General features: G+C 47.0%; 1 protein-coding gene across 1 annotated transcript in view; it reads left to right on the top strand.

Annotated features, from left to right (window-relative positions):
• Positions 1-6,562: 6,562 nt before the first annotated feature.
• LOC307087497 (exostosin-1) overlaps positions 6,563-12,660 on the top strand; it is a gene marked incomplete at both ends in the record, with an annotated part of 169,764 nt that continues 163,666 nt past the window's right edge. The window contains 2 exons of the mRNA XM_079753091.1: positions 6,563-6,865; positions 7,312-8,120. Coding sequence (XP_079609217.1) covers positions 6,563-6,865; positions 7,312-8,120 — 1,112 coding nt within the window. The remainder of the gene's footprint in view (positions 6,866-7,311; positions 8,121-12,660) is intronic.

Genomic DNA, 12,660 nt, shown 5'->3' with positions numbered 1-12,660 from the left:
TCATAGTGTACACTATAAAGACACGGAGAGCCGACCCTAACCCTCGGAATAATACCAACCTAGTATATTATACATTACTTTACAAAGGCTCAAGTTCAGCCGTCATTTGAACAGATTTAATATTAGGCATAAATTTTGAATGGTTAAACCTAGATAGACGAAATAGGAATAGGAATTAGGTATGACCGGAGGATGTGGATTAATACAGTCGTTAGCCCACCATTGCTAATGACCACAGGTTAGGCTTGATGCGAGCGGACCAATAATGGTGATCCGTTACAGCTGTCAGACCTATAGCTTTGTCAGAGGGAGGGGCCCGGTAGGACATTACCGTTTAGAAGTAGGAAATCATAGACTGGTAACCTTATTCCCTTTTCATCTCACGACGGACGACTGAATCCTGGTAAAGGCCGTGGTGAAAGTGTGGAAGGGGACAAGAGTTTCGGTTATCCTTGTCCTACTGCTCATCCTCTTCTTCCTCTCGTTCCGGGGACCGTTGGTAGATGTCCACAGCTCACATGAAGAGATTGGGAAATACTATTAGGAGGAACCAAAGATGAACGGATGCAATCTGATAATATTCAGCATCCCCTCCTAGTCTATACTATGCAAGGCTTACACAAACTATGCTTTCTTATATATTTTATATTTTAACTTTAACATATTTCTTCATCTCCCTTGTTGTCAGCACATCACAATACCACCCAGAGGAGTGAGACCAATGTAGGATAAAAAGGGCAAGTGATGTTAACCTCAGTCCTCAAATGAACGTTCCTCTGATATCAAAGATATCAGAAGATATTGATAAAGATATCGATAAATGTATCACCAAAGAAATCCTTCTGCAGTGGTGTTGTGACTGGGCATGCTCCTGGAGCTGGTCACCTGGTCAGTTGACACCGTAGGTACTACCACGCAGGAGAAGCTGAGAAACCTCCTCTACCGATGTGTGATCCATCACTGGCTGCCACAATGGGAAACCCAATAAGAAGGTTTCCCCTCTCGCTCTGTCTGTCTCTGACAGCAAAGATGAGTTCATTGTGTGCCTGAACCTCCCAGCAGAGTTCCACCATACTGCTGGCATCAACCTCAATTACAGGCTTGACCGTCGACTGGCCCGAGACGGAAACTGGAATCTCAACCGGCGGCTCAGAGCCATCCTTAAATATGGAGCTTAGATTGAATACAGCTGGTTGCATAATTTGCGAGCCTTCCCAATGGAGCTCCGTACCCAGCTCGGCACTCCTTGAAGTCGTCTGTAATGACCAGCTGCAGAAGTAGGCAAACACTCTCAGCCCTGTGGTCTGGCCCATTGCCGATCTTCGACACCATTCCTCTTCCCACAATGCATCACTCTTCACTTCCAAATTAAAACTTGACCCTGGTCAAAGTCTGCAGGAAGAGCCAATCCATGGAAAGAGGGAAGTCCCCTTATCATATTTGGAGTATTGCTCAACATTAATCATTTAGGCTTTTTAAAATTAACTGCAATCAGGTTCAAAACACATCCTTTGTAACTCCATTCACCCTCAATTGGCATCAAGCAACTGAAGCCAAACTTTATTGTTTGACTAACAAAAAAAGAAATTTCCCATTTCCCATTTGGTAAGGCATGGATCATCAACGAGGTCACTGACATCTTTATCGTGACTAATCGGCATTTATTTGGTGACAAAGCGCTTGAAGTTGATTTTTTTTTTCACCAAATAAGGTGGAAAAAGGATATGCTCACGTTCAATTGACCCTCTGTTGATGTTTTTCTTCCCTTGGAGCGAGTCTATTGATCGTACCTGTTGAGTAAGAGAACCTTAACAATGTGACGGTGATGTGTTAAAAAGCCTGAGGGGAAAGCCGACCAAATAGGCCTATTCATTGCATATGTCAGTATTGACAACTTGCACTAAACTGAGTTCCTTTAAGCTGCAGTCAGCAACATTTTCACATTCACAGACTCACCCTCTCAATTGAACTGAGGTGAGGTGAGAAAACGTAATTGTTTAGATTGTCTTTACTACAAGACTTCTTAGTCGGGTCTGAGTCGCATTGGGGAAACTCCATTATGGATGATAGACTGAGTGTGACACAATCCTAAAGTGGCAGGACAGGGTAGTGGCTATGGTGTTTGAGGGCCGGGTGAAAGAATGTTGGTTTTATCACAACCATGTAGGCATCTTTAAGCAGGATGAAGCCTTTCCCCTTACCTGCTCCACAAAAACCTGTATCTGAAGTATTTTTAAGTCGCTTTAGTTGAGTGTGTCTGCTGCTGATGACTCGATAATAAATTGCTTAAACAGAGTATTTTGAAGAAGTTATTAGCTTGTAGCTTCAAATGATTTGGACATATGGGTAGTCAATGCTGAGCGATTGTGATTTCAATAATATTATCAATAAAATCACATCTTATAACTGATCCCCTCCCAGTCATGCCACGCAGCCAGCCGAGCTACGCTAGTTCGCGATGCACAGTTGCACAGCCAGTTAGAGAGGACGGAACACTGTCAGTGAGTATTTTGAATTCTGAAAGACTCCGGCCTCCTAACTGGTATCAGCTCAATCTTACTCGTGAGTCTCATTTTAAAGCAGCCATTTCATGCTAGCCTGCATCAGCTTCATTTGTTGGCCAATATTTATTCCATTTGGTCCTTTCATCTAACATTTTCCCTTTTCTAACCCTTACACCAAGTACAGTGATAGGGCACAGTTCGGCCCATTATGATAGGTCTGAACACCAGACAGTTCCTCCTCTCTGGATTCTAATTGGCCACGGCAAACAATGGTTTACTTGAGTCCTACCCCATTACGACTCAGATGTACAGTACACTATTTCTCAGGACACTTCTCCTAGGGTTCAAAGGGTGTGAGTAGCTGAATGCTATTCACACCTCTGTTGGTTTCTTAGTGGCTGCTGTTCCACTCCTATCCCTCTCTCCCTCCCTCTCTCTCTCTCTTTATTGTCATGTACCCTCAAGGAGTGCCACTTTTCCACATTTCCAACGACCAGTGCATTCATTATCGTTGCAGGCGGCTCCATCATCACATAGTAGTAGAGACTTGATTGTCATTGCACACGTCACAAGTACAGAGCAACGAAATTACCAGTTACATCCCGTCCAAGAAACATAAAAAGACAGTGTGGGGAGACAGGACGGAGAGACTTTTGGGGTGCATGCGCTCCCTCATTATTAGATAAGAAGTATGTTCTGCAACACATTTGTGGCCCTTCCTGGTGGTTGTGAGACCTATGTGGCGCTTGGTTGGCCTATACTCGATGCAAGGCTGGCTCTGGGGAAGTGTTACTATTAAATGATTGTGTAGTTGATGGTTGCTGGACTATAATATTTTATGAAGCTTAATATATTATTACAGCACTTTTTAGTTTTTAGTATTTTTAAAGTTTTTCTTTCTTCTTTTTGGTTCTATGTGTATGTACTATATACAATATATATTAAATTTTGCGGCCAAAAATGTTTAATTTTGTCTGGTAAATTGATCAAACATTACATGGGTCAGTGTAGTCCCCCTGTCAATTTGAAATCAACGATGGGTTTACCATGATACATTGATTTCTTTACCTCACCGTTACTTATAATCTCTAATGCAATAAACCTCACCTAACCTCAAACCTCCTTAACCTAATACCTATACATAGTTGATCGGAAACGCACAGCACCACAAGCTTTGCTATAGCCAATTTAAAAGTTCAAGGACCAACAGAGCATTATTTTCTTTGCTTTTTTTCTCATTCCAAGCTAAATAAAATATAAAAGTCTTAAAAGCCTGACAGAAATACAACCCACAATCCAAAACAACAACAACAGCACATTAATATTCTAGACGATACCTTATATAACAATAACCATTTCGTTCAATTGGAGTCAGGCAGTCACAGTGTGTACTTATGTTTTAAATAACAACTCTCAATAAAATCAGTTAATTAAAGTTATAACTTAACTGGTGTTTTTATTCTGAAGCATTGCACTCTTAACATGTGTTTGTTGTGGTTCCATGCAAATAAATACACATCTTTAGACACAGTAAGATAAAAATATTGTTTATTTCATGTCATGTCATTTGAGGTTTGGCATTTAGCTTACTTCTTTACATTAAGATGTGTGCTTCTGTTACTCAAACCGGCCACCAGATGGCGACGTTTGTTGCACAATCTGTCGACGCGCTCCCACCGTACGCGCAACAGCAGCACGTCTGTCCTGGCACGTCTTTATTTGTGTGTAGACCAGCGGGTAGGTCAGTCCATGAATCATAAACAACTTCACTGTCTCCATTTCTCGTAAGCTTTTCTGAGTTTCCGACGGATCATAACCAGTTAAAAACATATTTTGGTTCTCGGTGTCTGTGGTTTAATGAAGTGGAATTTCATTTAAATTTGGGAAAACCTGTTGGCTGTTCAGACGCTTTGAAATGAAGGAAGAACCCTTCCTAGAGAAAACAAAAGTAGGACCACGCAGAAAACTGGCCGATCTCATAATGTTCTGAACTTTAAAACATTTATTTTATAAAAATATACATATTTACAATAGGCTAATCATAGCCAAATATATTGGGAATAATCTGGTTATTGAGGCATAACGTGTAATTACAAACGATGTAGCTTATTTAATTACATTTCACATGCATAGGCCTACTAGGCTGACTCAAATGAGTGATGACACGTGCCTTTGATTTTGAATATAAACAATCATCCAATAAAAAAATATTCCACAGGCCTACCTAGCTTCCTTTAACATTTGATTAAAAAATATATTTCTGCACCTCGCATCGCTTAGTCTTTTATTTATGATCCCCCTCTGCGCCCCGTGTGATGTGTGAGCGCTGCCGCCTCCGCGCACCTGCGCCCTGCGCCCCGCGTGCGGCAGCGGCAGCCCCGACCCAGACCGGCTGAGCCCGACAAGAACACACACTTTTAGGGGGGACACACAATGGGGATAACGTGCCCGCTCCAAGGTAACTCACCGGTCGGATTATAGCCACTGCTTGGTCCTTCACCGTCACCAGCCGCCTCCCGCACTTCGGCGTGCCACTGGATCTTATCGGACTGGATCTGCGTTATCTTCGCATCCCTAATTGGCGTTCCCCATGTTTTCAACCGCTGATACCAAAATACAACTCGTTCCGGGCAGGATTAGTTGAATATTTCTTTTTTTTTTTTTTTTACAGCAGACCAAAGGACACGGCGCCAGAAACAACATAAACGCTCCCTAACTTTAACGGGATCTGGTACGTCACCTGATGCCGGGTCTCCTCCAACGTGCTCCGGATCGCGACGCGCAGACACTGCGCAGAGTTTTGGGCTTTTATTTAGCAGGGACTTCCAACTATAGGCTGCTCAGTCCCCGCTCACACACGCATGAAACGTCCTGAAACTACAAAGAGGTCCGTGGCAGGGGGAGATCGCCATAGTTGTGGTCGCGTGGCCCTAATGATTGACAAGAGGACCCAATCTTAGTCTAAACCAAGAGCCCATGTGCCGGCCGGGGCGGTGTTGACACTCGACGGATCATCCAGCCGAACGGAGGCACTGCTCGGGGTGGTGGAAGGAGTGCATATATTGCGCACTCGTTGTTTCCCTCCAAAAAGTTTGTAAAGTGGACATGTGGGGATGATGACAGCGCGTTGTTTTAGGGTTCGTTGTGAGCAGGAATGTAATCTGTTAAATGTTGTTCTACCATGTATGTGGAATCAGAGTATCTGCTGTGCTCCGGCGGCAGAGAACATCGTTGGTTCCTCATCTCAGCGTCTACAGGTGTTCTCTTGAAGAAGGTAGGCTTCACCTGGTTCTTTCCTCGATTACCTTTTAAACGAAATGTTTATGCACACCTATGGATTTCTGTCGTGATTGTTATTTCAGATCGAAGCTCCCACTAGTACCTTTTTTTAAAAACTCATTTTAAACTCAATCGAAAGTAGGAAAAGTCAAATAAAAAAAACATTCATAATAATCAACCGAAGGTAACCAAAATCGGACCAAGCGAAATCATAATAATCTAAACTGTAAGTATTATGAGTGAATGTAGCCGTTCTGTTAATGCATTGGTAGGACTATGAGGGACATGAAGGTGATGTGTGACATGGTGACTCGGGCATTATTGGCCCACCATTCATTGTTATAATCTGTAACAAAAATGTAGTCTATAACTCATTATCCAGGATACTTGAATGAAACCAAATTTTTGCTTCAAGCCAGGCATATCTTTGGACAATGCATAAGTGTAGAGCAGCCAACCTCAGTCAACCTCTTTATATTGAAATGAATGCAGATAATGCTCTCAACATTTTATCATACAAAAAGGCACTCTGCTCTCGAGAAGTTACAAATGACCTCTTTTTTATTTTATTCAAGTGACCTCAAGTCCCAGGATGCAAAGCTGTGGGTAGCAGCGACCAAGCCCAGCCCCCCTCCCCCTCGCCTGCCGTTGGGGTCGCCTCTGTCTGTCTGTCCGTCTGTCCGCTCCCCCTGCCCTCCATCCTCCTTGCTGCACCATCAATCCCCCCCCCTCCCCCCCCCCCCCCCCCCCCCCTCCCCCCGTGCCCCCCCACAGCACACATGCAGGCCAGGAAGCGCTACCTGCTCGTGTCTGTGGGGGCCGGCCTCGTCTTGCTCGTCTACCTCTGGGGGCTGCAGATCGGCGACTTCCAGCCGCCACAGCAGTCCCAGCCACAGCCCCCGCCTCTCCCCCACCAGCCCCAGTACGACTACAGTCAGTCCAGCGCCGAGGCGTACCGCCCCCGGAGGCCCCGGCCCGGGCCCCTGAGCCCGCTGCCCCAGAGGGAGCCCTCCAGACAGCCCTGGCACCGGCGCGAGTCCAGCCAGCAGCTGGAGCCTTACCTGGAGGGCGGGGAGCAGGAGGTACGTGCTGCTGTTAGCGTGGGAGACAAGCGAGAAGATCGTTGGTGGTTGGACAGAAAGGATCATCGACGGGGGGTGCGTGTCCATGAGGGGGCCAGGGGTGGCACGTTCCCCACCCCACCCCCCCACCAAAAAAAAAGTTCACCCCGATTGACCGCTCCTCCTAAGCCATCCTCTTTCGTCGGTCTTAACGCACCGCTGATTATCGTTGTCACCCCTGTCGTAGGACTGCACTATACTTTAGAATATTGACATCACGTTAATAGTGAAGTGATAAAATGTTATCCGTTCGCTTATTGGGGCAAATGGAATCACCCTATCATCCTGCAGGTGTATCTGTGTGTGTGTGTGTGTGTGTGTATGTGCCTTTGTTTACATACATACATGCGTGTGTGTGTGCGTGTGTGTGTGTGTGTGTGTGCGTGTCCTCCCCCCCCTCCCTGCAGGAGGACAGCCCGCGGCTCCAGCACCAGCACACCTCTCCGCGGGAGCGCCGGGCCATCCGCGACCACATCCACAAGAGCCGGCGCTGCCGCATGGAGACCTGCTTCGACTTCGCCCGCTGCCAGCGCCACGGCTTCTCCGTGTACATCTACCCGCCGCAGCGGGGCGGCCAGGAGGAGGTGTCGGAGAGCTACCAGAAGGTGCTCTCCGCCATCGAGGGCTCCCGCTTCCACACCAGCGACCCCGCGCGGGCCTGCCTCTTCGTGCTGGCCGCCGACACCCTGGACCGGGACCAGCTCTCGCCGCAGTACGTGCAGAGCGTGCGCGCCCGCATCCAGGCCACGCCCACCTGGAACGACGGCCGCAACCACCTGCTCTTCAACCTGTACTCGGGGACCTGGCCCGACTACACGGAGGAGCTGGGCTTCGAGGCGGGCCAGGCCATGCTGGCCCGGGCCAGTGTGGACTCAGGGAGCTTCCGGCCCAACTTTGACGTGTCCATCCCGCTTTTCTCCAAGGATCACCCCCTGAAAAGCGGGGGTGGCGGCGGTGGAGGTGGAGGTGGAGGGCCCCCCGGGGGCGGGGGCAGCGGCGGCTTCGTGGTGCTCAACCATGTGCCGCCCAACCGGAAGTACCTGCTGGTGTTCAAGGGGAAACGCTACCTGACCGGCATCGGGTCGGAGACGCGGAACGCTCTGTATCACATCCACAACGGCGACGACATTGTGCTGCTGACCACCTGCAAGCACGGCAAGGACTGGGAGAAGCACAAGGACGGCCGCTGCCACCGGGACAACGCAGAGTACACCAAGTAAGGGCCCTTCTGTTACTCGTTAGAGGCGTGTGAGGTTGAGCCGCTCCCAGTCAGCAGGCGGGAGGCTTTTCGCTCTCTGTTCCTTCCGCTCCAACTGGCAGGGCGACTGCGTGACGCGGAGCGAATGACTCAGTGTCGCTCGGCTGTGTCGGTGGCGTGAGTGCGAGGGGTTTGGGGCGTGTCCATCCGTAGTAAGGTGAGACACGACCCCGCAGCAGGATGTTGTCGTAAACAAAGAGACAACAAGTGTTTTGTGGAATAGATCGGTTGCTGGATGGGATTTTCTTGATAACATTTTCGAAATCGATATCTCGTTCAGCATTGACTACAGATATGTATGTTCAGATCCTTTTAGACTATAAACTAGTTGAAGTTAAGTATTGCAACTTTAAGTACCTCTTGTATTGCACAATGCAAGGGTACTGCTTGCTGTTTCAGAGTGCCGTTCAATTCAGTCCTATTTGTTTGTGTGCGTGCAGTAGCTCTAGGCCAGATGCCTTGCATTTTCATCAGCAAGGGCTCCCGGATCCTCCTTTGCTGTCTTTTTGACCAAGCTTTTCCTCTGTCACAGTATAAGATCTGTGCGTTTTGCGGGTGTATCAGTGGTGGGATTTGGATTGCTGACTTTTTCTTTGGCTTGTTTCTACGTTTTACCCTAGTTTTTCGTTTGTCACCCCGGTGTGTTTTGCACCCCCACCATCACCACCGCCACAACAACAATGCCTCAATGAGTGTCTCGGCTGCACTTGACTGCTGGCGGGGAGTGTTGTTTCCTGGGTGAGACTCCAAGGCACTACACTCTGAATGGAGCGGCTTTGTTTGAAGCTGGGTCGCTGATGCCATGTTATGTTTTTTTCTTTTTTTCACGTTCACATGTAAGCCTCACAGATCTGTTGTGGGAGACGATGCCTATGGTGGCATCCTTTTGTGTGTGTGTGTGTGTGTGTGTGTGTGTGTGTGTGTGTGTGTGTGTGTGTGTGTGTGTGTGTGTGTGTGTGTCAAGAGACGAATCGTAACAAAGACGCAAGAGTGAGAGAGAGAAATGGGAGAGAGGGAGCACAGTGGCGGAGGTAGGTTGGGGGTGTAGCAGATGTGGGGTTGGTTCAATGTGTGGGTGATGTTGGTGGCAAAGGAAGGGGTGTGTGTGTGGGTGATGAGTGGTGCAGGATAACACTTCTAGACTGAGAAAAAAAAAATGTTGAGACATGTCATCGGTTGATAGAAGGCAAGTTCTGTCAGCTCAGCAGTTGGCCGAAAGTTAAGAGCTTTGTAACTTTCGAAGAAGAAGTTTGATAATGTGTGTGTGTGTGTGTCGGTGAGTGAGTGTGTGAATGTGTGTGAATGAATGTGTGTGTGTGTTTCAATGTCTGTCTGTGTCTGTGTGTGTGCGTGTGCGTGTGTGTGTGTGTCGCTCTGTTTTCTGTTTTAAGAGAGCTGACAGTTAAAACTGATGTGTATGTGTGTGTGTGTGTGTGTGTGTGTGTAAAGTCAAAATGGGAGCAACCGCAGAACTAGCTGTTGAGTTATCTGTTGCATATTTCAGGCTTAGATATTCCACATGCCTAAAGGGAAACCCTCCATGGATCCAGAATCACAGGTTTCCAAGCAGCAGAGTTTAAACTCAATGCCAGCTACTCAAGGTGATTTTCAAGTGAGCGGGTGAATGTTAGTGCCATGGAAACGTGGAGCCTTTGGAAACGTGGAGCCTATGAAAATGTTCTCCTCCCGTTCAATTCTCTGGGTCGGAAATGAACTATAACCTGCAAAAGTAATCCAAAATACCGGAACGAATATTAATTGTATTTTTATATATATTTTCAGCGTCAATGTTACATTCACATTATATATCCTCCAAAAAAATGAACCTTTCATAAATAAAATAAATAAATAAATATATTATTTGCATTATGTGCTGCTTGTGGCCGTCAACAATCAACTTGATCTCGTTGTGGGCATCAAGATGCACGACGTTGGATGCTACTCAAAGTGGGCTCCCCATGCAAAAGACACTGCACCCCAGCCTCCACCCATAACCCCAGTGGGAACTGAAACCGCTGTGGCTCCAGAACGTCTGTGGCTGGACGGTTGGATAGCTGCCCTCGCCATTGGACCAAGCAGCCCAACGATCATAAGGAGACGGAGAAGATCGGTTCGGTCTGTTTCTCTGTGTCCGGTCGAGTGGGTTGAGGTTAACAACAGCAAGACAACCACTTTGCCTAATGGAAGCAACAGGGGGGCCTTGATTCACAGAGGTCTCGATCGGGGGCTGGATGAGGCATAGATCACAGGCAGCGGTGAGGAGGCATTCATCTTATCGTGGCTACAAAGCAGGGTTTGGAACAGGGAGTATAAAGGCAACACCCGTACACAGGAGGATGTGTTGCATTTACTAATCAGCTAACTGGACCACACTGTTGATGGTTTAGTACACCAACGTGTATGCTGCTTTACAGCATGTTGTTACTTGTGTGTGCATATGTTTGTATGTGTTTGTGTGTGTATGTGTGTATATGAGTCCATGTGTGTGTGTATGTGGGTGTATATATGAGCATGTGTTGGGTGTTTGTACTGCATGCAAGAAGTATAGAAAAAGAATTGCTTTCATGTGGAATAGTTACCATAAGCCTTGTCCCTTGGTTTCTTATCTTCACCACCTCTGCCTCTCTTCTCTGTGTTTCCCTCTCTCTTATTTTCTCTATCTTTCCTTCCCTGTGAATACATTTATATTACCTTTACATACACACATACCTGAAGCACTAAACCAAACACGTTCAACACTTTATATGTTTGCACTTTGATTTCTTTTTACAATACATCGATGAAATCACACATGAATGCACACTAGTATTTATCATTCTAATCAGGACATTATTCTTGTTTACTGCCAAAGGTGCACAACCACGCACTTATGCACTGCTGTTTGATTACACTTTTAAGGGGACAAGAATGCCATACAAACTCTGCCTGAAGGAGATAGAAAACCAACACAGTGCTACACACACACACACACACACACACACACACTCACGGCTGTAGAGCTGTCGGTAGGGGCTGTTGTGAGACATTTCTTGTCAAATATCCTAAAAGTTTATCTTTAAAGATCGTTTTCCATGCTGAAAGGCCAGATTATTTCGCAGCCAGCACCGTCTGATATATCAAGGGCGGAGAGAAAGAGAGAGAGAGATCGAGAGAGAGAGAGAGAGAGAGAGAGATCGAGAGAGAGAGAGAGAGAGAGAGAGAGAGAGAGTTGGGCTACATGAGGCTAGTGCTGCTTTGAGAAGCAAAAAGCTATCGATCTGGTCTTGACGCACGCAATGCAACTCAAGCAATGAGAGAATGAAATGCTATTAACGGGCTTCTTTGGTCTGTGAAAGGAACAACATGGATTGACATTTACCAGTATGAGGCTGAGGCCTACTAGCTCACTCTCGATAGTCCTCTGTTTAAGAAAAATGTAGTGGGTCAAAGGCGGCTGTGGTTGAGAGACGCAAGGAAGTCCATCATAAATAAATACAATTGATATTTCTCTCTTTTCCAGCACTGTCAAGCCGACATTGAGGAATGTGCAGAGCCTATAGGGGAGGGTGTGTGGCAGGAACCATGTCTATATTAGTCAGCAATGTTTTGATTTTGCTCTAGTCTTACCCCTTCAGTCATCTGACACATGCACGTGCACACTCACACTCACGCACGCACACACACACACACACACACACACACACACACACACACACTCTTCACCTATCTGACAAAGGCTTAGAAGAGGCACTACAATCCTTCTCTCATCCTCTTCTGCACTTTGGGCTGCTTTACTTTTCCTCTCTCACCCCCCCCCCCTCTCTCTGAGTATTACTCTCTCTTTCTCTCTGTCTATCTCTTTCTCTGAGTCTCCCTCTCTCTCCCCTCTAAATCACTTTCTTTCTCTCTGAGTGTCTCTCTCCCTCCATCTCTCTCTCTCTCCCTCCATTCCTCTCTCTCTCTCTCTCTCTCTCTCTCTCTTTCTCTCTCTCTACCTCTCTCTTTCTGGTGGTAGAATGTTGTGTGTGTGTGTGTGTGTGTGAGAGTCTTGGTAGCGCTCTGTGTGTATGTGGTTGTGGCGCCGGTCAGGGTGGTTGGTAGCCTAACGTATGGATACTTCGTCAGCATGACATTTAGTTAGTTTGCAATATAGCAGACTGCATAAGTAAACTGAAGCCGGTTCAACTCTTGGCATTTTGTTATTCAGAGCAATGCGTTTTCTAAGATGGCCTCATCGATTTATAAGAGCCACAGTCATAAATTGGGATCATCTGAGGTCCATCTGCCTCTCCTCGTCTCCCATTGGTCCTCGGACCAGATAAACGGACCATGCTATAGTGATTTGAGACCAGCTGCTGCTGCCTGTTGGACATGCAGGGCTGGCTCCGGTGTGGGCCCGCGTGTCTCGCTGTATACATAATGCAGTGAGTGTCTGTGTGTTCAGCACCACGCGTGTTTGCACGGAGAGCAACGCATCTGTGGACGACGGCGTCGATGTGTGTGCGCGCGTTTTGGGATG

The sequence above is a fragment of the Pollachius pollachius genome (genome assembly GCF_949987615.1).
Source record: "Pollachius pollachius genome assembly, chromosome: 16".
NCBI classification, from domain to species: domain Eukaryota; kingdom Metazoa; phylum Chordata; class Actinopteri; order Gadiformes; family Gadidae; genus Pollachius; species Pollachius pollachius.
The sequence above is the reverse complement of the archived record's forward strand: the minus strand, read 5'-3'. Positions and strand labels throughout refer to the sequence as shown.